At 40.2% G+C, this 22173-nt stretch overlaps 1 protein-coding gene across 3 annotated transcripts in view; it reads left to right on the plus strand.

Annotated features, from left to right (window-relative positions):
* Nucleotides 1-22173, plus strand: part of LOC132380119 (phosphoinositide 3-kinase regulatory subunit 6-like) — a 104241-nt gene that overhangs the window by 46076 nt on the left and 35992 nt on the right. For all 3 annotated transcript variants that reach the window (XR_009507643.1, XM_059948712.1, XM_059948713.1), the window contains 8 exons: nucleotides 329-461; nucleotides 4301-4370; nucleotides 8748-8931; nucleotides 11322-11478; nucleotides 12026-12112; nucleotides 14407-14866; nucleotides 16147-16249; nucleotides 21571-21693. Coding sequence is in view for 2 of the 3 variants with exons in the window: in XM_059948712.1 (XP_059804695.1) it covers nucleotides 329-461; nucleotides 4301-4370; nucleotides 8748-8931; nucleotides 11322-11478; nucleotides 12026-12112; nucleotides 14407-14866; nucleotides 16147-16249; nucleotides 21571-21693 (1317 nt within the window). In the remaining variant the exon portion in view is untranslated. The remainder of the gene's footprint in view (nucleotides 1-328; nucleotides 462-4300; nucleotides 4371-8747; nucleotides 8932-11321; nucleotides 11479-12025; nucleotides 12113-14406; nucleotides 14867-16146; nucleotides 16250-21570; nucleotides 21694-22173) is intronic.

The raw sequence follows: 22173 nt of genomic DNA on the forward strand, positions 1-22173 counted from the left end.
GATAGTTGGTAAGGAGTAAGGTAATTAGTAAGCCCTGTGACAGCTCTCTCTGTCGACAAACCTTGCCTTTAGCCTATTTACGACAGTTTACTTCAGCCTATCTGTTCCTCTGTGCACTTTGCAGTCAGTTGAATATTGCAGCAACAGGGCCTCAAATCTTATAGGTGGCCCACAATGCACAATGCTTTCTAAGAATACATGTTCCTCTTACTGCCACAGTTTACTAAGTTGTTTTGTATCGTCTATCTGAAGTGAAGTGATGCCTAGAAGTTTTCTTACAAAACTTCTTAAGAAATACCCCATTGTCATGAACAACTTTCTTTTCCAGGCTGCATATATTCCTGATAATCTTTATGAAAAAACATATACATTTTGCAAAGGGCTCCTATCCTTTCCCAAGCCCTACTGTACAATTGGACATCAATATGCAGTCATGATAAAAGCTGAAAGAAAAGCACCAGGTATGTGGAAAAAATCTAAATGAATCCTGAACCTTTGATCTTTGGTGATGTAGACCGTTGTCGCCTAGGTCTTAGCATCCCTGTTGCTTTATCATTGATCTTTACTTTGTCATAAGGCTGGAAATGAGGAGGTATGCGTAATGTCCCATTCACAGCTGTCCAGATTATGAAATACTTCTCTGACCCATGCAGAAAGACGGCGCAGAATTCGTGGTTGGGTTGCTGAGAGCCACATAGCATACAATATGTGCCCTTAAAAATGCAAAAACACGAGGAAATCTGCAGATGCTGGAAATTCAAGCAACCCACACAAAATGCTGGTGGAATGCAGCAGGCCAGGCAGCATCTACAGGAAGAAGCACTGTCGACATTTCGGTCCGAGACCCTTCGTCAGGACTAACTGAAAGGAAAGATAGTAAGAGATTTGAAAGTAGGAGGGGCAAATCCAAAAAGATAGGAGAGATGAAGCCACACTCAGGTTGGAGGAACAACACTTCATATTCCGTCTGGGTAGCCTCCAACCTGATGGCATGAATATTGATTTCTCTAACTTCTGTTAATGTCCCCTTCTTTCCCCATCCCTGATTTATTTATTTCCCCCTCCCTTTTTTTTCCTCTTTCTGCCCTTCACTCCTTGCCTGTTCTCCATCTCCCTCTGGTGCTCGCCTTCCCCTTTCTTTCTCCCTAGGCCTCCCATCCCATGATCCTCCCCCTTCTCCAGCTCCGTATCCCTTTTGCCAATCACCTGTCTGGCTCTTAGCTTCACCCCACCCCCTCCGGTCTTCTCCTATCATTTCGCATTTCCCCCTCCCCCCACTACTTTCAAATCTCTTACTATCTTTCCTTTCAGTTAGTCCTGATGAAGGGTCTCGGCCTGAAACGTCGACAGTGCTTCTTCCTATAGATGCTGCCTGGCCTGCTGCGTTCCACCAGCATTTTGTGTGTGTTGCAGTATGTGCCTACGGGTTTCATGTAATGGCTATCCTTGACAACCAGCAGCCTTATTTGTTAAATCACCCCACCTTCAACATCTTGGCATTTACGAGTGTGTGTGGTTACAGGAAGGTGTTAGGTTTTCTGAACCAAGTGATTCATTTCCTACTCCCCAAACACTTCTACCCAACCTGAATGAATGTATTTCTAACAACAGTGAATAGACTCACTTCAGTCCTTGTCAGCATGCACTAATTTCACTTCTCAACTCTTGTACAAAAAGAACAAAGTGCACTCGAATCCAAGGGGGACCAATATTCTTGCGGGCAGGTTTGCTAGAGATGTTGGGAGTAGTTTAAGCTAATATGACCGGGGGATGGGAACCAGTATGATAGAGCTGAGGATGAGCCAGCGGGTTTACAAGTAGATGATGGGTGTAACATGAATGTAAGCAAGGACAAGCCAATGATTGGGTTCAAATGCAGACAGAACAGAGTTAAATTGTACCACAGAGGTAAAATTCAAAAGGGCAAAGAATACAGGACTGAAGTTGCTGCGTTTAAATGTGTGAAGCATTTGGATTAAGGTGGACAAACTCATGGTGTAATTAGCAATTTTGGGCATCACTGAGTTGTGGCTGAAAGAAGGCCATAGTTGGGAGCTTAACATTGAAGGATATACTTTGTATCCAAATGACAGACAGGAAGGCATAGGCAATGGTGTGGCTCTGTCGGTAAGAGATGGAATGACATCTTTAGAAAGAGGTGACATAGGGACAGAGAATGTCGAATCTATGTAGAGTTAAGAAACTGCAAGGGTAAAAAAAGCCATTATGGGAATGACATAAGCCTCCAGATAATAGCCAAGATGTGGGGTTGAAATTGCAAAGGCAATTGGAAAAGGCATGTAATACAGGTAATGACACAATTGTTATGGGGGACTTTAATATGCAAGAGGATTGGAAACATCATGTTGGTGTCATATCACAAGAGAGGCAATTTGTTGAATACTTATGAGGTGGCTTTCCAGAGCAGTTTGTGCTTGAGCCTACTCGGGGAAAGGTTATCTTAGATTGGGTGTTGTGTAAAAACCCAGATCTTATTAGGGAGCTTAATGTAAAGGAACCCTTAGGAGGCAGTGATCATAATATGATTGAATTCATACTGCAGTTTGTGAGAGAGAAGCATAACTCACATGGATCAGTGTCACAATGGAAGAAAGGGAATTATAGTGGCATGAGTGAGGAGCTTGCACAAGTGGATTGGAGGAAGATACTTGCAGGGATGACAGCAGAGCAGAGGTAGTTGAAGTTTTTGAGAATAGTTCAAGGCGTAGGATAAACATGTTCCACAGCGGAAGAAGTTCTCAAATGGCAGGTGTAGGCAACCGTGGCTGACAAAAGAAGGTAAGGACTGCTTAAAAGCCAAGGAAAGGACATATAAGATAGCAAAGGTGAGTGGGAAGTTGGATGATTGGGAAGCTTTTAAAATCCAACGAAAGGATCGCTATTTTTCATATTGTTTGTCAATGATTTGGATAATGGAATTGATGCCTTTATAGCAAAGTTTGCAGAAGATACAAAGATAGGTGGAAGGGTAGGTAGTGCAGAGGAAGCAATGCAACTGTAGCAGGACTTAGACAGATTGGAAGAATGGGCAAAAAGTAGCAGATGGAATACAGTATTGGGAAATGTATAATAATGCATTTTGGTAAAAGGAACAATAATACGGACTATTATCTAAATGGGGAGAAGGTTCAAACATCAGAGGTGCAGTGGGACTGAGGAGTCCTCGTGCAAGAATCCCAGAAGGTTAATTCATAGGTTGAGTCTGTGATAAAGAAAGCAAATGCAATGTCAGCATTTATTTCTAGGGGAATAGAATATAAAAGCAATGAGATAATCCTGAGCCTTTATAAGACATTAGTCAGGCCACACTTGGAGTATTGTCAACAGTTTTGGGCCCCATATTTCAGAAAGGATGTGTTGTCATTGAAAAGTATACAGAGGAAATTTGCGAGGATGATTGCAGGAATGAAGGGGTTAACATATGAGGTGTGTTTGTCAGCTTTGGGCCTGTACTCACTGGAATTTAGAAGAATGCGTGGGGGTCTCTTGAAACCTACTGAATGTAGAAAGGACTAGATAGGGTGTTTGTAGAGAGGATGTTTCCTATGGTGGGGGCATCCGGAACTAAAGGGCACAGCATCAAAATTATGGAGTGACCCTTTAGAACAGAGGTAAAAAGGACTTTTTCTTAGCAGAGGGTAGTAAATCTGTGGAATGCTCCATCACAGACTGTGGTGGAGGCCAAGTCCATGCATATATTTAAGGTGGAAGTTGATCGTTTCCTGTTCGGTCAGGGCATCAAAGGATGTGGCGCGAAGGCAGGTGTATGGAGTTGAGTGGAATGCACAATCAGCCATGATAGAATGGTGGAGCGAACTTGATGGGCTGAATGGCCTAATTCTGCTCCTATGCCTTATGGTCTTATGGTCTGGTTGGTGAAATGTATTTTTGTTGGATAGACGGTTACACTAACTGGTACAACCTGGACCATTTCCAGCAAATTTCAAACATGTGCTTTCTGATTATGGAGAAGTTTATTCTATCAAATGTGTTTCCATCATCAATTATGACATTAAACATTAGCTTTATTTGTTCAATGTACATCTATATTTGTCAAACTGCATTGTTAAATTCACATTGCTAAAAATCATGGCATTTCTCAGAAAATAAGATAAATTTTACTGTTTTAAGCCGTTTAGAAAAGTGATTTATTTTGATTAAAAATATTTGAGATTTGATACCACAAACTGTTATGGATGTAAAGGATTAGAACAAAATTGATTAATGTTGGTTTTCAATGTGTACCTGTTTAATCTAATTAATGACCATTATATTACAGGCATTTTGTACCAAAGGGTAATTATTTCTGAACATGGGCTAAAGAATGACACTTTTTCACACCGAGAAAAGTAAGTATGATCAAATAGCTGATAAATTAATAACAACTTAAGGCAGTGCTGCAGGATCAGTTTAGTTCTTGGCCCAATGTTGTAGTGGCTACTCAGAATGTTTTGGGGACCATAGGTGAGGAGGCAGAAAAGTGCTTAAGAACCTGCTCCTGAAGACTCTTTCGGGACTCCAGATTCTTCATGGAATCAAATCATTCCCAGTCTGTTGCTTCTAAGGCATGACCTGCCCTTTACAAAGCCAAGTTGACTACTCCTAATCATATTATACCTCTCCAAATGTTCATAAGTCCTGCCTCTCAGGATCTTTTCCATCAACTTACCAACCACTGAGGGAAGACTCACTGGTCTATATTTTCCTGGGCTATCTCTACTCCCTTTCTTGAATAAAGGAACAACATTCCCAACCCTCCAATCCTCTGGAACCTCTCCCATCCCCATTGACGATGCAAAGATCATTGCCAGAGGCTCAGCAATCTCCTCCCTCGCCTTCCACTGTAGCCTGGGGTACTGTGGTGAACTACATATACCTGTCTGGACACACCCCCTGCTGACTGCTCCTGTGGCTCCTCCCACAGACCCCTGTATAAAGGCAATTGAGGCCTGAGCCCGGCCTCTCAGTCTCCAGGATGTAGTATGGTGGTCAACCACTGCTTGTTCCTTCTTCCAGTCAATAAAAGCCAATATCTCACCTTACGTCTCAGAGTGAGTTATTGATGGTGCATCAGGTACATCTCATCTGGTCCCCGCGACTTATCCAACTTGATGCTTTCCGAAAGCTCCAGCACATCCTCTTTCTTAATATCTACTTGCTCAAGCTTTTCAGTCCACTGTAAGTCATCACTACAATCACCAAGATCCTTTTCCATAGTGAATACTGAAATAAAGTATTCATTAAGAACCTCTGCTATTTCCTCCAGTTCCATACACACTGCCACGTTTGAAAGATCCTATTCTCTCACGTCTTATCATCCTGCTCTTCACATACTTGTAGAATGCCTTGGGGTTTTCCTTAATCCTGCTAGCAAAGGCCTTCTCATGGCCCCTCCTGGCTCTCCTAATTTCCTTCTTAAGCTCCTTCCTGTTGGCATAATTTTCTAGATCTCTAACATTACCTAGCTCTCTGAACCTTCTGTAAGCTTTTCTTTTATTCTTGACTAGATTTATTATAGCCTTTGTACACCATGGTTCCTGTACCCTTCCATAACTTCCCTGTCTCATTGGAACGTACCTATACAGAACTCCACACAAATATCCCCTGAACATTTGCCACATTTCTTCCATACTTTTCCCTGAGGACATCTGTTTCCAATTTAAGCCTCCAATTTCCTGCCTGATAGCCTCATAATTCCCCTTACTCCAATTAAATGCTTTTCTAACTTGTCTGTTCCTATCTCTCTCCAATGCTATTGTAAAGGAGACAGAATTATGATCACTATCTCCAAAATGCTCTCCCACTGAGAGATCTGACAACTGAACAGATTCATTTCCCAGCCTCTCCTCTTGTAAGCTTATCTACATATTGTGTCAAGAAACCTTTCTGAACACACCTAACCAACTCCACCCCATCTAAACCCCTTGCTCTAGGGAGAAGCCAATCACTATTTGGGAAATTAAAATCTCCCATCATGACAACTCTGTTATTATTACACCTTTCCAAGTTCTGTTTCCCTATCTGCTCCTTGATATCCCTGTTATTATTAGGTGGCCTATAAAAAACACCCAGTAAAGTTATTGACCCCTTCCTGTTCCTAACCTCCACCCACAGAGACTCCGTAGAGAAACCCTCCATGGCGTCCATCTTTTCTTCAGCCGTGACACTATTTCTGATTAACAGTGCCACAACCCCACCTCTTTTGCCTCCCTCCCTGTCCTTTCTGAAACATCTAAAACCCGGCACTTGAAGTAACCATTCCAGTCCCTGAACCATCCAAGTCTCTGTAATGGCCACCACATCATATCTCCAAGTACTGATTCACAGTCGAAGCTCGTCCACTTTGTTCACAACGCTCCTTGCATTAAAATAGACACATCTCAAACCTTCGGCCGGAGCGCGTCCCTTCTCTATCACCTGCCTATTTTCCCTCTCGCACTCTACAAGCTTTCTCTATTTGTGAGCCAACCACCTCTTCCCCAGTCTCTTCAGTTCAGTTCCCACCCCCCCCCCCAACAATTCTAGTTTAAACTCTCCCCAGTAGCCTTAGCAAACCTCCCCGCCAGGATATTGGTCCCCCTGGGATTCAAGTGCAACCTGTCCTTTTTGTACAGGTACTGAAGAGTGACATTTCATTTAAAGAACTTGAACCATATCACTCTCTGTGAAGACTCATTGACCAACTACCTCACCACTAGATCAGATGAAAGGGCTGCAAGTGTAAATAGCACTTTGCAAATATTGAATTGCATTTATTTTGTATGCATTGGAACATTTTATTGACCTCAGCAGAGGATTCTTTATATTTCTTCTTCCTACAACATACATTGTGGGGGTATAAACTGCTTATCATATTCCTGGAGAAAACTTGAGGGGTACATCTCAGGCTTTTCATAAGTGGATCTGGCCGGTGGCTAAGCACCACTAATGCTCCTCTCGTCAGGTGTCTCATTGGCAAACCTGTTTGAGTAAAAATAAATGTCGATTCCACTTCCTTGAAGCCAAATAGTGTTGTAGCTGCCTGCCTGCTAGTGAAGGAGAATATTGGATGCTTTTATTTAATTTTTAAAGAGATACAGCGCAGCGTAGGCCGACTGGCCCTTGGAGCCATGCTGCTCAGCAACCCCTGATTTAATCCTGGCCTAATCATGGAACAATTTACAATTTACCAACCAGTAGGTCTTTGGACTGTGGGAGGAAACCAGAACACCCACGTGGTTAGGTGGACAATGTTGAAACTCCTTACAGACAGTGGTGGGAATTGAACCTGGGTTTCTAGTCCTGTAAAGCAGTGTGCTAACCACTATGCTACCATGGCGCCCCAGCTTGTTATTCTTGTAAACCTCTCAATGTTACTTCAAATGCCTTTTTGACCAATTTTACGATTTATTTTTGCAGGGTACGTGACATGATACTGGCACCAACCACAATTTTCAGCATCTTTCTTACCTTTTATCATTTGTCACTTGGCAGTTTCTTATAAATTTGGTGTTGTTCTTTTGATCTTACTCCCCATTTAGAGTGAAGCTAATGACAAAGTATTAAAGTGCAAGCTACCGATGTAATTGAAATAGTAAAGGAGAAAATTGAGATTTGTTTGTATTTAGGATGCGGCTATTTTTAAAGATTTTAGGTTATAGGAAAAAGGAAAACATGAATTTCAGGAGTTTCAGTTTTGAGACTGAAGGTAACAATTCTCATGTCTAATGAGTGGGTAATGAAAAAATATACAATGTGTTTAAACATTGTGCTTAAATCTTAAAATGACAAAGGAAGAGATTTATTAGAACACTAACAACAGTAGGAACAAAAGAGGGCGAGTCACAAGATAATGAGAAAGCAAAGAGTTCTGGTGAGGAAGTTTAGTTTCCCCTCTACTTAGTTTGTGAATGCAAATTGCAGATTGCTATCTGTAAATGTCCACATGGGCTCAGATATTGTGGGAAGTTTGGCCTCATTTCCCTAATTCTGACGAATATACAGTGTGTATATATGTATGTATACAAATATCACTATTTGTTTTTCTACTATGGCAAGCAATTTGGGAAGTACATGATATATTGTGTTTTAGTGTAAGATTATCTGAATGTATGAGTAAAGAGATTTCACTACAATTATATAAAGACCCTGGTCAGGCCACACCTGGATTGTTATGTACAGGTGCAGTCTTCCAACCTTGTAATTGAAATTCAGCAAGTTGATTTCTATGAGAAGGATTGGGTTGTTCTCTGAGAAGAGATTGAACAGTCTTCTCAGAACAAAAGAATGAGAAATGATCTTCTTGAAATGTGTAACATTTTTGAAAGGCTTATTGCCATAGAGACTGGGATAATGTTTCACTGATTGGGTTGTCAAAAACCAGTGATCAGTGTCAAAATAAAGCTGGCCATTTCAGACTGAAGTAACAAAAAAATTCCTTCATTCTGTGGTAATAACTCTTTGATACTCTCTGTATAACAGGGCTGTCAAAGCTCAAGTTCCAGTACATTTAATTCAGAGATTGATATGTTTTTGATGATTCAAGAAATCTAAGGCTATTGTGCAAATATAAAACTGAAGTAGAAGATCGATCTTACTGAACAGCAGGCTAATTATGAGGGCTGAATGCTCAAATCCTGTTCCAATTCTTAATTATAAAGGGGGAGCAATGTTTTTGTGATGTTGCCCATTGCCTACCAAAAGTAGTTGGAATACTTTGATAGCTTTGATGTATTTTCCTTTGGCAGAGTTTTCATCTTTGCTGATCCTGATCTTATCTCTGAAGAAGTCATTAATGCTCTTCACAATGAGATCCACTCAGTTAGCCTCAGAGACACATCTGCTGATTGTATGAGTAATGTTATAAAGCACAGCATTCAAGCAACACTGGGAGAGAATTGTGACATCAGCAAATTGGATGAAGCTTTGCAGGTAGGCATGCTGGTCAAATATATCTTGATACTTAGTTGACAAATCCCACAGGTGATTTTTAAAAAATCTTTAAATACTGTATTAATTGAATATTATTTAATCATCAATTTTAATATAATAGCATAGAATGATTACACTAATATGTATCAGACAGAGGAAGAATACATTTCCATGGTGCATTCTCATATCATAATAGTGTGGCTTTTATAGCTTCTGCCAAAGCTAGAGAAGACAAGTGAAGAGACCTTTAAAATGTGCCAGTCACCTGTGGTCTTGCACACAGTCAATTCAAGCAGGATTAAAAAGTAAAAAGGAGAATTGAGCTGCATCGCACAGTTCCCATTTAAAATCTGCCACTTCAGTTTATAAAGTTTGAAGTTCAGATAGCAGGACTAAATCATGTTACTAACGAGATGGTTTTTAAATTATATATCTCATATTATCTGTTCTGGAAGTTTGAATATGAGTTTAATGCCAATAAAGCTTTGACATTTATCTATTAGCCAAGTAATGCCATAAAGAAAACTTCTGATTAAAAAAAGTTGTGTGCTCAGCTGATTAAGCAATCCTACAATGCAATCTCTGCTCAGACACCACAGGTCAAAATGAATTTACAGTTTTGGCTGGAAGCATTAACCTGAGCTTAGATGTTTTAAGAAAACCCAAGGCCAAGTTGGAAAAAAATGAAATCATGAAAATCATGCAACAATAATTTAGTATAAGCATAAAGAGATTTTTTTTCAATATGCTAGAAACCTTCAACTACTCTGTGGTGAAAATGGGTGATGAAAAATATCAAGAATTGAAGTCATGTGTTTTCATGGATATTTTGAAATACTGATGTAGAATTTAAGAAACACCCAAACTCCCTTAAAAAGCAGTATACATTTGTAAATTTTTAAAACCAACTATAATGATGGACTAGACAATTTGATCACATTCTAATTGTCTTCAAATGTTTCTACCATTGAGAAACATTTCTAAAAACTGACTGCTTTGACAATCTACCAAAGGAGAGGCATAACTTAGTCAAAGATTTTTTTTCAACATTTTGACGTGTAAGCTTTTTGTTGACTGTAACAAGATAGGAGCATGTACGTGTAACATTCTATGCACTCTATAGGCTGTCTCTGGTAGGAAGATGGTTGGCTTTTGCAAGAAAACTATTGTGAGGGGATTCAAACAATGTAAGTGAGTGAGTGATAAGTGTAGGCAGCTCAACATTTTCAATGAATTTTAGGACATTGTTTTGTTGCTGTTGGCTCCATGATATAAGACCATAAGACAAAGGAGCAGGATTAGGCCATCTTGTCTTCTCCATCATGGCAAATTCATTATCCTTTTCAACCTCATTCTCTTGCCTTCTCCCTGTAACAAGAGTGGTATGTTAATTTAAAATCTTTGATAAAATTGTCCGGCTGTCATTGGTAGACAACAATAAAATATTTCTGTTCGAGTTAACTGGCACTTAACAAATACTTCCACTCAGTGGCTTGTAATTACACTTTACAAAGCAAGCCTTTAATTTTGCAATGATTTAATTTCTCTTAAAATGCTGAGTGAGCTTTACCCTCAATGATTTTAAGTCCCTGACGTGAATCATCATGTTTTGCACATTTATTGGTTTCTAGTTTGGAATTTTTAAGATATTTTGGCATGTGCTTCTGGAATATGGTTTTGTTGCTTTTAGTAAGAATGGGGTATCAGAAGATAAAAGTTTGTGAGTATTGACCAAACTTTTTTGCCATTAACTTCAAATATGAGCGCACTGTTGCTTACTTTTTAGTTTTAATTAAACTTTTGCAAAAAACTCTAACATCAATACTTTAAAGTTTATTTTAATTAGAAGTTTTAAGATGCAGTTTGTAAATGTGACGGTCCATTATCTTTTTCAAATGCATGTACAAATCAATTGCTTCCACTTTGACTTTTTCATATGTTTGTTTTAATAGGCATTGAGAGATCCTGCACATTTGTCAGCTCTCTATACTTCTGAAGCATACTGAGTAGTTACAGTTAATTTTATCTTTTAAGTTTATGAGCTGTTGCATCACTGTTAAGCTAGACACACATTACTATGATTGAACGTTTATACCGTGGTGTGTGTGTTTCTTTTTCAGAAGGTCACATACTCATCTATATATGTTCACACCTCTGGTGGTGTGGAAGATTTCTGAGTTATTTTCTCCATTTCATGTGCTTTGATTGATTGCCAGCAAGAAAGGGTGCAAGATATAGCCTGCAGCATCTATCAAAGATGCACTTAAATCCTTAACTTTAATCAAAGCTTATTGGACTGGTTTATTCTTCAAATGAAGTATTACAAAGGTTGTTGTGATTTTAAATATTGTAATATGACCCCACTGACTATTAATAGCATTGCTTCACAGAATAAACCCTATAACATGATTGAGCACTATTTCCAAGAAGTGGTTGCTGTCACCGAGCAGTCATGTTTTTCTTCAGAGGAAGTTACTACAGCCCACAGGAAGCACAGTAGCAAGTTGCAACAACTTTACAGGGCAATAATCAGCTCTGCACAACAAGGTAGGTTAGAGTAGTTGTTTTGCTACTTATCAGAAAGGGGGCTATGATATTTGTTCTAGCAGGAATAATGATTTGGGAGACAACAGTTAAAAATATTCCTTGGCAGCTGGGCTATTAAAATTTAGTTAAATATAATAATCTAGACTAAAAGACTAGTTCAATAGCTGTGACTGACCGTATGTGGATTGTCTGGAAAACCTTACTAACTTCCGATTCTCAGCTGGGATATAAGATCCACTGTCCTTACCCAGTCTGGCCTAAGTGTGATTCCAGTTGAAAACAATGTTTAATTGCACATTGAAATGTCCAAGGGGCCAGTCAGTTAATAGAAATGAAGGATAAACACTACACGCTGAGCTTCCCAGAAGTATATAAATTTTGCTCATGGATTAAAAGGTCCGTCCATTTAATTCAAATGTGTTGAGTTGTTATCGTCATCATTTCCGTCAATAAAATGTTATACAATGCAATTCCCTGACCCATTTTTGAAATGTTTTTTTAGAACACTGAGTACTGAGGTAGTTTTCTTTTGATTGGTGTATTTTAGTGTCTCCTTCAAGTGAAAGGCTACAGAATATTCCATTGCCAAATCCAAATATCAGCTTTTTTATGTGGAAGGATGATGACCTTCTTTGTGAGTATACTTTGGTCTGATACTGTGTATGTGTGGATTAAAAATGATGATTTAGTATAATAATAAAAAAAGAATGTGAGCTAATTTCAAAAGCACCAATCTCATAAAAGAATAATTAGACAAAAGGGAAGGCCTTGGTAGATTTTTATTCCATTCTCTTCCAGACATCATTGGTGACGTCTCATTCAGGAACAGCTTCTTCCCCTCTGCTGTCCAATTCCTAAATGGACATTGAACACTTTTTAAAAAAATATATATACTATTTCTGGTTCATTGCACGATTTTTAATCTATTCAATATAGCTACACTGTATAAAGTATACTGAAAAAGATTTGTTTATTTATTATTATTATATTTTCTTCTATTTTATGTATTGCATTAAACAACCGCTGCTGGTTTAACAAATTTCACGTCACATGCTGGTGATAATAAACCTGATTCTGATTCTGTTTCTGAACTCAATTTGTAATTTTATGAGAAGAGCATAGCACAGTGACCAATCAGCAATGGGCAAATATTGCATCAATGCTTGAAGCTGTTTTGAGTAATGGGTTTTTAAACCCATTCACAGATTTATTAGTTGCTATACTCTCTGGCCACTATTGGAAGCAAGCAACAAATTTAAAACAAGCAATCATGAGGAAATCTGCAGATGCTGGAAATTCAAGCAACTCACACATAATGCTGGTGGAACACAGCAGGCCAGGCAACGTCTATAGGGAGAAGCACTGTCGACGTTTGGGGCCAAGACCCTTCGTCAGGACTGAACGGTCTCGGCCCAAAACGTCAACAGTGCTTCTCCCTATAGATGCTGCCTGGCCTGCTGTGTTCCACCAGCATTTTGTGTGTGTTGCTTAAAACAAGCAATGTTAGGAACTGGATCTGCTTAGTGTATCTTCTTCGTTTCACCCAGATGAAACAAAGTATCTCCATAAAATCGAAAGAAGAAAAATTAAAAGATGTTGGAAATCTGGAGAAATAAAATCCCTGACACTCAGCATGTCATCTGTGGAGAGAGAATGAAACTGAATTTTCACTTTCCATTGGCCTAAACTGTCTGGAATTGGAATTGGTTTATCATTGTCACATCTACTGAGAAACGATGGAAAGCTGGTTTCGCATATAATTCATATAGATTAATTCATTACGCAGTACACTGAAGTAGAATATGGTAAAACATGTGGTTATCCTACCTCTTCTACAAACATTTCCCCTGAATGCTTTTTGGAGCTCCCTAGTTACAAACCCCACTCCAGCCATCATTTGCAATTCTCATTAGTACCAGAAGCAGATCCTTTCTCAAAACTAAACCTCCGACCTGCATCCATTTCTAATCAGCAACATAGTGGCCTGCTTTACAATTCTTCATTTCCTAGAAAGCCCTGAAGTTATGTGAATTCTTTTGCATTCTTTGGACCAGTGCTGCATATAAAGTCTTCCCTGATGAGTGAAGCAAACTCAATAAGCTCCTGTGCCTTTGGCTTTATTGTTGTATAGACAATAGATGCAGGAGTAGGCCATTCGGCCCTTTGAGCCAGCACTGCCATTCACTGTGATCATGGCTGATCATCCACAATCAGTATCCCGTTCCTGCCTTCTCCCCATATCCCTTGACTCCACTATCTTTAAGAGCTCTATCTAATTTTCTTGAAAGCATCCAGAGAATTGGCCTCCACTGCCTTCTGAGGCAAAGCATTCCAGAGATCCCCAACTCTCTGGGTGAAGAAGTTTTTCCTGAACTCCGTTCTAAATGGCCTACCCCTTAATTCTTAAACTGTGGCCTCTGGTTCTGGACTCCCCCAACATCGGGAACATGTTTCCTGCCTCTAGCATGTCCAATCCCTTAATAATCTTATATGTTTCAATCAGATCCCCTCTCATCCTTCTAAATTCCAGTGTGTACAAGCCCAGTCGCTCCAATCTTTCAACATATGACAGTCCCACCATCGCAGGAATCAACCTCTTGGTGTGGTGAAATGATTGAATAAGGCAGTATTTGAGGGGCTAATGATCTTGTTCAATTTGCCTCCTTATCAAAATTCCAATTTACTTACTTTTCATTGTGTACAAATGATGGTGAACTGCTTAAAATTAGAAAATAGTGTGAAGCTCATTGGCTTGAATCTTAAATTGTTTTTCCTTCCACATATAGATTTACTTATAATTATTTGTAGCTGTTGTGCCGCCTAATGTGAAGACAAAGTCATAACTTGCTAAGTTGATGAAATATCCTGTAAAATTATCCATTTAGGTCGTTTTGCCTCTTGCTAATGCTGTTGGGTTGTCTCTTGCAGGGAAGGAATTGGTGCAGTTTGCTAAAAATCAACTTGATGGTTGCCAGGATTTCATTTACAGTGACTCAGACACTTCTGAGATGAGTGAAACAACAGATGGTCACAACTTTGAGCAAACGCGATTGTCAGTTCTGTCAACAGACAGTGGCATAGTCAGAGATTGTGGAGACCCGACTGTCGGAAATGACACATCACCTTCGAGGACTAGTGACAGGAATCAGACCAAACTTTCCAGAAAAGGCTGTGTGAGGAAAAGAAACAACGATTCAGAAAATGTGCTGTGTTTTCCAGATATTTATGACAATACTGCAACAAGCAATGATATGACTCTTCATCGGAAGTTTGGTTGCAATGTGATGTCATTTGGCATCAAACACCTGAAGCCCAACACCGCCCGAGTCGTGGTAATTGGAAATGACTGCATCTTGGGAAGATTAGCGAAGGCTTTTCATTCTTTGAGGTATTTATTAAAATAAAAGCCAGAATTTGTGAAAGCAGTGTTTAAAGTAGAAAAAGCTCCACTTATTGTGGGCATCCATCATCTGCTTCCAGCTTTAGTCTCCTCAATATCAGTAAGACTCTGATAATCCATCATTGTCAGAACTCAGATGGTGCTGCACTGCGGGTTTTCTGGTCAATTGGATGTGATATCTATCAAGTACTTCAATGCTCTGTTAATTCACTTTTTTTATTTGATAAACAGAAGGATAAAATTTTTCATTGGATCAGGTAAGTAGAATAGGAGTTCAGGAAACAGGCCCTGCTTAGCGAAATATGTGTGCAGGATCCAGTATCCAGGAGCAAGGGAAACAGGGCCCTGGTGAGAGGATGAAAATGTGAGAAATCAGGGTGTTGATGAGTGGAAGGAAGTGTAAGAGTCAGGCTGTGGGGACTGAAGCCCTGTTGCATGAGAGGAGAGAGGGAAGGGAGTGTGGTAGTATTACCTTTCAAGACATATGCAGAACCATCCGGATTTCCAAATAGGTAGAGATAATCAGAATCTTGCTGTATGCAATTTGTCTATTAATTTTTATATTAAAATATGTGGTATCATTTATTAATTAAATTGTTTCTGGCCTTCTCCTTTCAAAGAGCAATGTCATCCCTACTTCTACCCTGTAAACCCCTTAAAAACTTTGTGCTTGCCCACCACACCCCCAGCACCTCAGTCAAACTTCACTAAAGTCAATTCTTAGCATCCAAATACTGCCGACTTAGCTGACACAATAGTTGAAAAATCCCTTTTTTGTGTTGTGGGTTCATGTTACACTTATGATGAGAGATTCACATAATTTTCAAGTTTGGGAAAACTATCACAATCAGCCCATGTTACGCCCATAAAGACATTGCCATCTCTGTCAAGCAGAATTAGGACATTTGGCCCATTGAGTCTGCTCCATGGCTGATTTAATATCCCGCTCAACCCATTCTCCAGCTTTCTCCCCAAAACCTTTGATATCCTTGGATGTGCAAGATGTGCCGATTAAAATTTTCAAAGACATTTAGGTTTTCCATTTAGTTATATTTTGGTAGAATCAGCTCCTATTAACATTTCTGCTCCCAGAAAAACTCTTCCAGAAATGTGACAGAAGTTCAACAATTTCTCTTTGTGAATGTACCAACGAATTTATGATCACAGGTGAACAAGTTTGGAATTTTATTAAGTTTACTCACTGCCGTCAGATAGATTTGTCATAATCAGTAACAGTGCCACAAAATCAACATATTTGTGTCCCTTAGGAAAAGAGAAGCAAGAAGAGGCATTCTGACTACAAAACTGAACTTGCTGTTCTACTACATTCCTGTAACTAATGAAAAGCAGAGACCCATGTGTGCTGGGCAGGTGTGTCCATTCTCTCTTTCATTTACTACTTCCTGAAACACAAGCTGTGGCAGGAAAATAATTCTGATTATTACTAGTTAGATATAATTGTTCCTTGCTAATTGGCTACTAGCACAATATGGTCAATGCTCTGCAAGTTAGCACGCAATTTACAGAACAGATGATTTTATTTACTTCTTTCTGTGGTGTTAGACTATCACTGGTAAGGGTTGTGTTTATTACCAATTGCCACAGAGAAGGTTATGGTGAGCAGCCTTCTTGAACCACTGCGGTCTTTTGGTGAACATCCATCTGCTCATTCATTTAGAGTTTACACAGTGGGTCGTGGGTCCATGGAATGTCCTGCCATAGGAGGTGGTAGAGGCGTCTACATTAGAGACATTTAAGAAACTCTTAGACAGGCACATGGATGATAGCAAAATGGAGGGCTGTGTAGGAGAGAAGGGTTAGATTGATCTTAAGCTAGGTTAAAAGGTTAGAAACAACATCATGGGCCGAGGAGCCTGTACTGTGTTATAGTGTTCCAAGTTCCATCTATGAATTACATTGAATGTACAGCACAGAATCAAATCACTCAAACATTTTTACTTATAATTCACATGAACCTACTCCTGCTAGCACCAACTTAATTCTTCCTTGTGTTTTTATCCAGCTTCCTCTCCAAAATATATTTGATATTTGCCCCAGCATTCCTTTTGGAACCAAATTTCACATTCCAAGTGTTTCCTGCATAAAGTGAAATCTTCCTAATTCCTAATTGACTTCATTCACTCGTATGCCAGCAAGAAAACTAATGTCAGGGTTGTATCTGGTGACATAAATGTACTTTGATAAGAAATTTACCTGTAGCTGTCATCTTTCCACGCACTGAATACATTTGTATTTTAGTGATGAGCTCACAGGTTTGGGAGGTGCTACCAGTGTACCTCTGGCACACTCCCCAAACCAGAGCCATTGAGCACTTGTTTGGAATGGTTGCTGGGCGAGCAGTAGAGCAGGCTGCGCACTCAAAATATGAACTCAGCAGGTCTGATAGCATCCATGGAAATGAATGAGCGGTCAATGCTATGGGCCAAGACTGTTCTTCAGGACTGGAAAAGAAAGGGGGAAGACACCAGAATAAATATGTGGGGGGGAGGAGAAGGAGGATAGCTGGAAGGTGATAAGTGAAGCCAGGTGGGTAGGAATTATAACAGACAAGTTTTCTTGGATGGTATTCCATTTCTTGAAAAATGTCAGAGCTGCTTTCACCAGGCAAGCCCTTTGAAGAGTTTGCTGATTTGTCAGAGCCAATGTTTTTCTTACATTTGGAGTTACATCATTGTAACAGGCCCTTCCCACTCTTACATCACTGCGACCAATTAACTCACTAACCCATGCGTCTTTGGACTGTGGGAGGAAACCAGAGCACCCGGAGGAAATCAACACGGTCATAGGGAGAACGTATAAACCCCTTACAGACAGCAGTAGGAATCAAATTCAGGTCACTGATGCTGTAAACTGTTACGCTAAACATTACACTACCATGGCACCCCAAAAGTTTATGTATGTGCAAGTACAACAAGCAACTTACTTGCAGCATCACAGGCGCTTTGCAGACAACATTCTCTCAAACAAGTATACGCAGTTCCTATAATATTGTAGTTCTGTGGGCAGCACAGCAGCATAGCGGTTGTTATAATACTTTGCAGGGTTACTGATCAGCGATCAAGGTTCAATTCCTGCGCTGTCTTGAAGGAGTTTGTATGTTCTTCTCTTGACCACGGGGATTTCCTCCAGGTGCTCCAATTTACTCCCACATTCCAATGACGTACCAGTTAGGGTTGGTATTTGTGGGCATACATAGCAAATTTTCAGACTGTTTTGGTCATTGACACCAACGTTTCTCTGTGTGTTTCAATATGCATGTGACAAATAACTCTACAATCTTTCTCTTTTTAACCAAGCTCTAAAATTATTTGCTTTAGCCTTTTTACTCCTTGAATAAAATAAATTCATACCAGTCCATCATTTCTGCTGTGTTCATTATTCTGGCCCTGCCTGTCTTTGCAATAAGACTTACTTGACTTAACCTCTATCTTCTCTTTCAAGACCCCACCTGCTCTGATTCCCTCTCCTCTGCCAGGCTGGGTAAACACACTTGAAGAACACTAGCAAATCTCACTACCAGGATATTATTACATCTCTAGTTTAGGTTCAGACCTTCTTTCTTGTATAGGTCCCACCTGTCTTGGGAGATATCCCAATGATTCATGTACCTGAAGTCCTCCATTTTACACCACATGTGCATTCAACGGTCTGCACGGATTCAGCATGTCATCTAAAACCTTGGCAAACCTCTCTAGATGTACCTTGACCGGTTGCATCATGGCCTGGTATGAAAACACCAGTGCCAAGAACGGAAATGCCTATAAAAAGTGGTGGATACAGCCCAGTCTGTCACAGGAAAAGCCCTCCCCACCACTGAGTATATCTGCAAAGAGTGCTGCCATAACGAAGTCCCATACATCACTAAAAACACCACCATCCAGGCCATGCTCTCTTCTTGCTGCTACCATTAGGAAGGAGGTACAGGTCCCATACCACCAGCTTCAGGGACAGCTATTGCCCTTCAATAAAAAAGCTCTTGAGCCAACATGGATAACTTCACTCACCACGATACTATACTATTCACTGAACACAAGCTATGGACTCGTTATCAAGGACTCTACAACTCATGTAACATACACACAAAATGCTGACCAGGCCAGGCAACATCTATGGAAAAGAGTAAACAGTCAACATTTTAGGCTGAGGCCCTTCTTCAGAACTGGAAAGAAGTGGAGGTCAGAGTAAGATCATAGGGGAAGGGGAGGAAGAAGTTTGAGATAGCAGCTGAGAGTTCGGGAGGGGGGAAGTTAATTGATGAAAGGGATAAAGGGCTGTACAAGTGGGAATCCAATAAGAAAGGATTGAAGACCATGGAAGAAAGGGAAGGGAGAGGAGCACCAGAGGGAGGTGATGGACAGGTAAGGAGATAAGGTGAGAGAGGGAAACAGGAATTGGGAATGGTGAAGGGCGGAGGGGGTGGGGTGACAATTACTATAAGTTTGAGAAATCGTTACCCATACAGAATATAAGGTGTTTCTCCTTCTACCTGAATGTGGCCTCATTGTGGCAGTTGGGGAGGCCACGGGCTGATATGTCAGAATGGGAATGGGAAGTGGAATTGGCTATGGAGGGACATTGCTTCTTCTGGCAGACAAAACGTATGTGCTCGGTGAAGCAGTCTCTCGGTTTACGCTGGGTCTCACTAATATACAGCAGGTCACATTGACAGCACCGGACACAGTATATGACCCCAACAGACTCACAGGTGACGTGACAGGTGACCTGGGACTGTTTGGGGCTTTGAATGGTAGTGAGGAGGAGGTGTAGGTGTGTCAGTTGTTCTGTTTGTAAAGATAAGTACCAGGAGGGAGATCAGTGGAAGGACAATAGGACAAGGAAGTTGCATAGGGAGTTGGGGGGGGGGGAGGAATAGATGGGCTTGGTAGTGGAATCCTATTGGAGATGACGGAAGTTACAGAGAATTGTCTGCCGCATGTGGAGTCTAGTGCGGTGGTAGGTGAGGACAAGAGGAACCTTATCCCTGGTGTGGTGGTGGGAGGGTGGGGTGAGGGCAGACACGTGTGAAAGGGAAGAGATGCAGGTGAGACCAGTGTTGATGGTGGAGGAAGGAAAGTTACTTTGAAGAAAGAGGACATCTCCTTTGTTCTGGAATGAAAAGTCTCATCCTGAGAGCAGATATGGTGGAGCCAGAGGAATTGAGAGAAGGGGGATGGCACTTTTACAAGTGACAGGGTAGGAAGAGATATGGTCCAGGTAGCTGTGAGACCCGGTGGGTTGATGAAAGATATCAGTAGATAGACTGTCTCCAAGGATGGAGACAGTGAGATCGAGAAAGCGGAGGGAGGTTTTGCAAATGGAATAAATAAATTTGAAGGCAGGGTGGAAGATGCAGGCAAAGTTGATGAAGTCAATGAGCTCCGCAGGAAGCAGCACCAATGCAGTTGTCGATGTAGTGTAGGAAAAGTTGGGGAGCAATACTGTTGAAGGCTTGGAACATGGACTGTCTAATGTAGCTGACAAAAAGGCAGGCATAGCTGGGACCCATGCAAGTGCCCATGGCTATACCTTTGGTTTGAGGGTAGTGGAAGGAGGTGAAGGAGAAATCATTGAGAGTGAGAACCAATTCCATCAGATGGAGGAGAGTGGTGGCAGAGGGGAACTGGCTGGGTCTGTTATCCAGAAAGAAGTGGAGAGCTTCACATACTCTCTTATCTGCAAAGGAAAAAGCAGGATCTCCCTGTAGTCACTCATTTCAATTCCATCTATCACCTGCCTTATACTACTTCCTCCTTCCCCCACCTTCCTTCTCTGACTTTCCTCCTTCCTTTCCAATCCTGAAGAATGGTCTCTGCCCAAAATGTTGTCTGTTTACTCATTTCCATAGATACTGGCTGGCCTGCTGAGTTCCTCCAGCATTTTGTGTGTGTTGCTCTTGATTTCCAGCATCTGCAGATTTCCTTGTGTTTGTGATTCTATAACTCATGTTCTCAGTTTGTTTGTTTGTTTATTTATTCATTCATTCATTATTATTTGGCTCTTCTATATTTGTATCATTTGTCTGTTGTGTGTTAGTTGCCTGGTAGTGTTTATGTGTAGTTTTTCATTGATTCTATTTTATTCCATTGTACTATTGTGAATCTCAGCATAGTATATGATACATATACATAAAACTTCATTATGCCTCGATATATCATTCAAAATCTTATATGCATTGTCAACAAGGCTTCACTGGTCTGCATTATTTTAACACAAAATAAATAAATAAGATGGTTATTAACTGGCATAAATTCAATTATTTAATTTAAGTAAATAGGACATATATTCAATTATTTTTATTGGCTTGTGCATGTAAGGATTTCATTAATGCAGCCTTTGGATAATCAGATTGTTGCTAATGGAACCTTTAAGATTTCAACATTTACTGATATATGCAATTTCCACACATTTCTAAAAATTTCACCCCATAATATTGGTGCATATCAACTGCTAGGCATTGTTTGGGGCAGTATTATGTTTGGAATAGAAGAACTAACTGAATTTAATTAAGAAATCCCTGCCCTCTTTATAGGATATTGATTACATACTCTGGTAGATCCAAAGAAGTAATATTGACTGTGTTGCAATAAGTTAACAATGTCATTTTGAAAAATTGGATGTACTGTTAACACTTTTTATTAGTAAATACTGAAAACTTTATAATTCATTTTTAGGTCAAACATTTACTACATAGTGACCTTTCTTGTGAACTGTCCAGGTACTTGGGCAGTATAGATCCATGGTATAACAGCAATATCAACAGCCTGCGCAACATGATACCTGAACTGGCTAAAATGGTAAGGACATGCTTTATGGATCTTGTTGTGTACACAAACAAATATTACATGCTATGGAAAAAGATTAATAGGCTGTTTGTGAAAATGACAATTTCCTCCTCCTCGAAGTTAGTGTCCTTAGATTTTTTTCTTTGTTGCCATAGGTACTAATTGCTGTATGTTCACGCTAATAGAAGGAGGGCCTACACAGCTCCTAACTTGTGTGGAACATACACAAAATGCTGGAAGAACTCAGCAGCTCAGGCAGCATCTATGGAAAAGAGCAAACAGTCAACATTCAGGGCTGAGACCCTTCATCAGGACTTAAGTGCTGACCGTTTACTCTTCCATGTATGCTGCCTGGCCTGCTGAGTTCCTCCAGCATTTTGTGTGTATTGTTTTGGATTTTCAGCATTAGCAGATTTTCTCATGTTTGTGATACTCCTAACTCAGGTTACTGTTTATTTTCTGATTCGTTGATTAAGTGCTATATGAAAGTGG

This window comes from Hypanus sabinus, chromosome 23 (assembly GCF_030144855.1).
Source record: "Hypanus sabinus isolate sHypSab1 chromosome 23, sHypSab1.hap1, whole genome shotgun sequence".
NCBI classification, from domain to species: domain Eukaryota; kingdom Metazoa; phylum Chordata; class Chondrichthyes; order Myliobatiformes; family Dasyatidae; genus Hypanus; species Hypanus sabinus.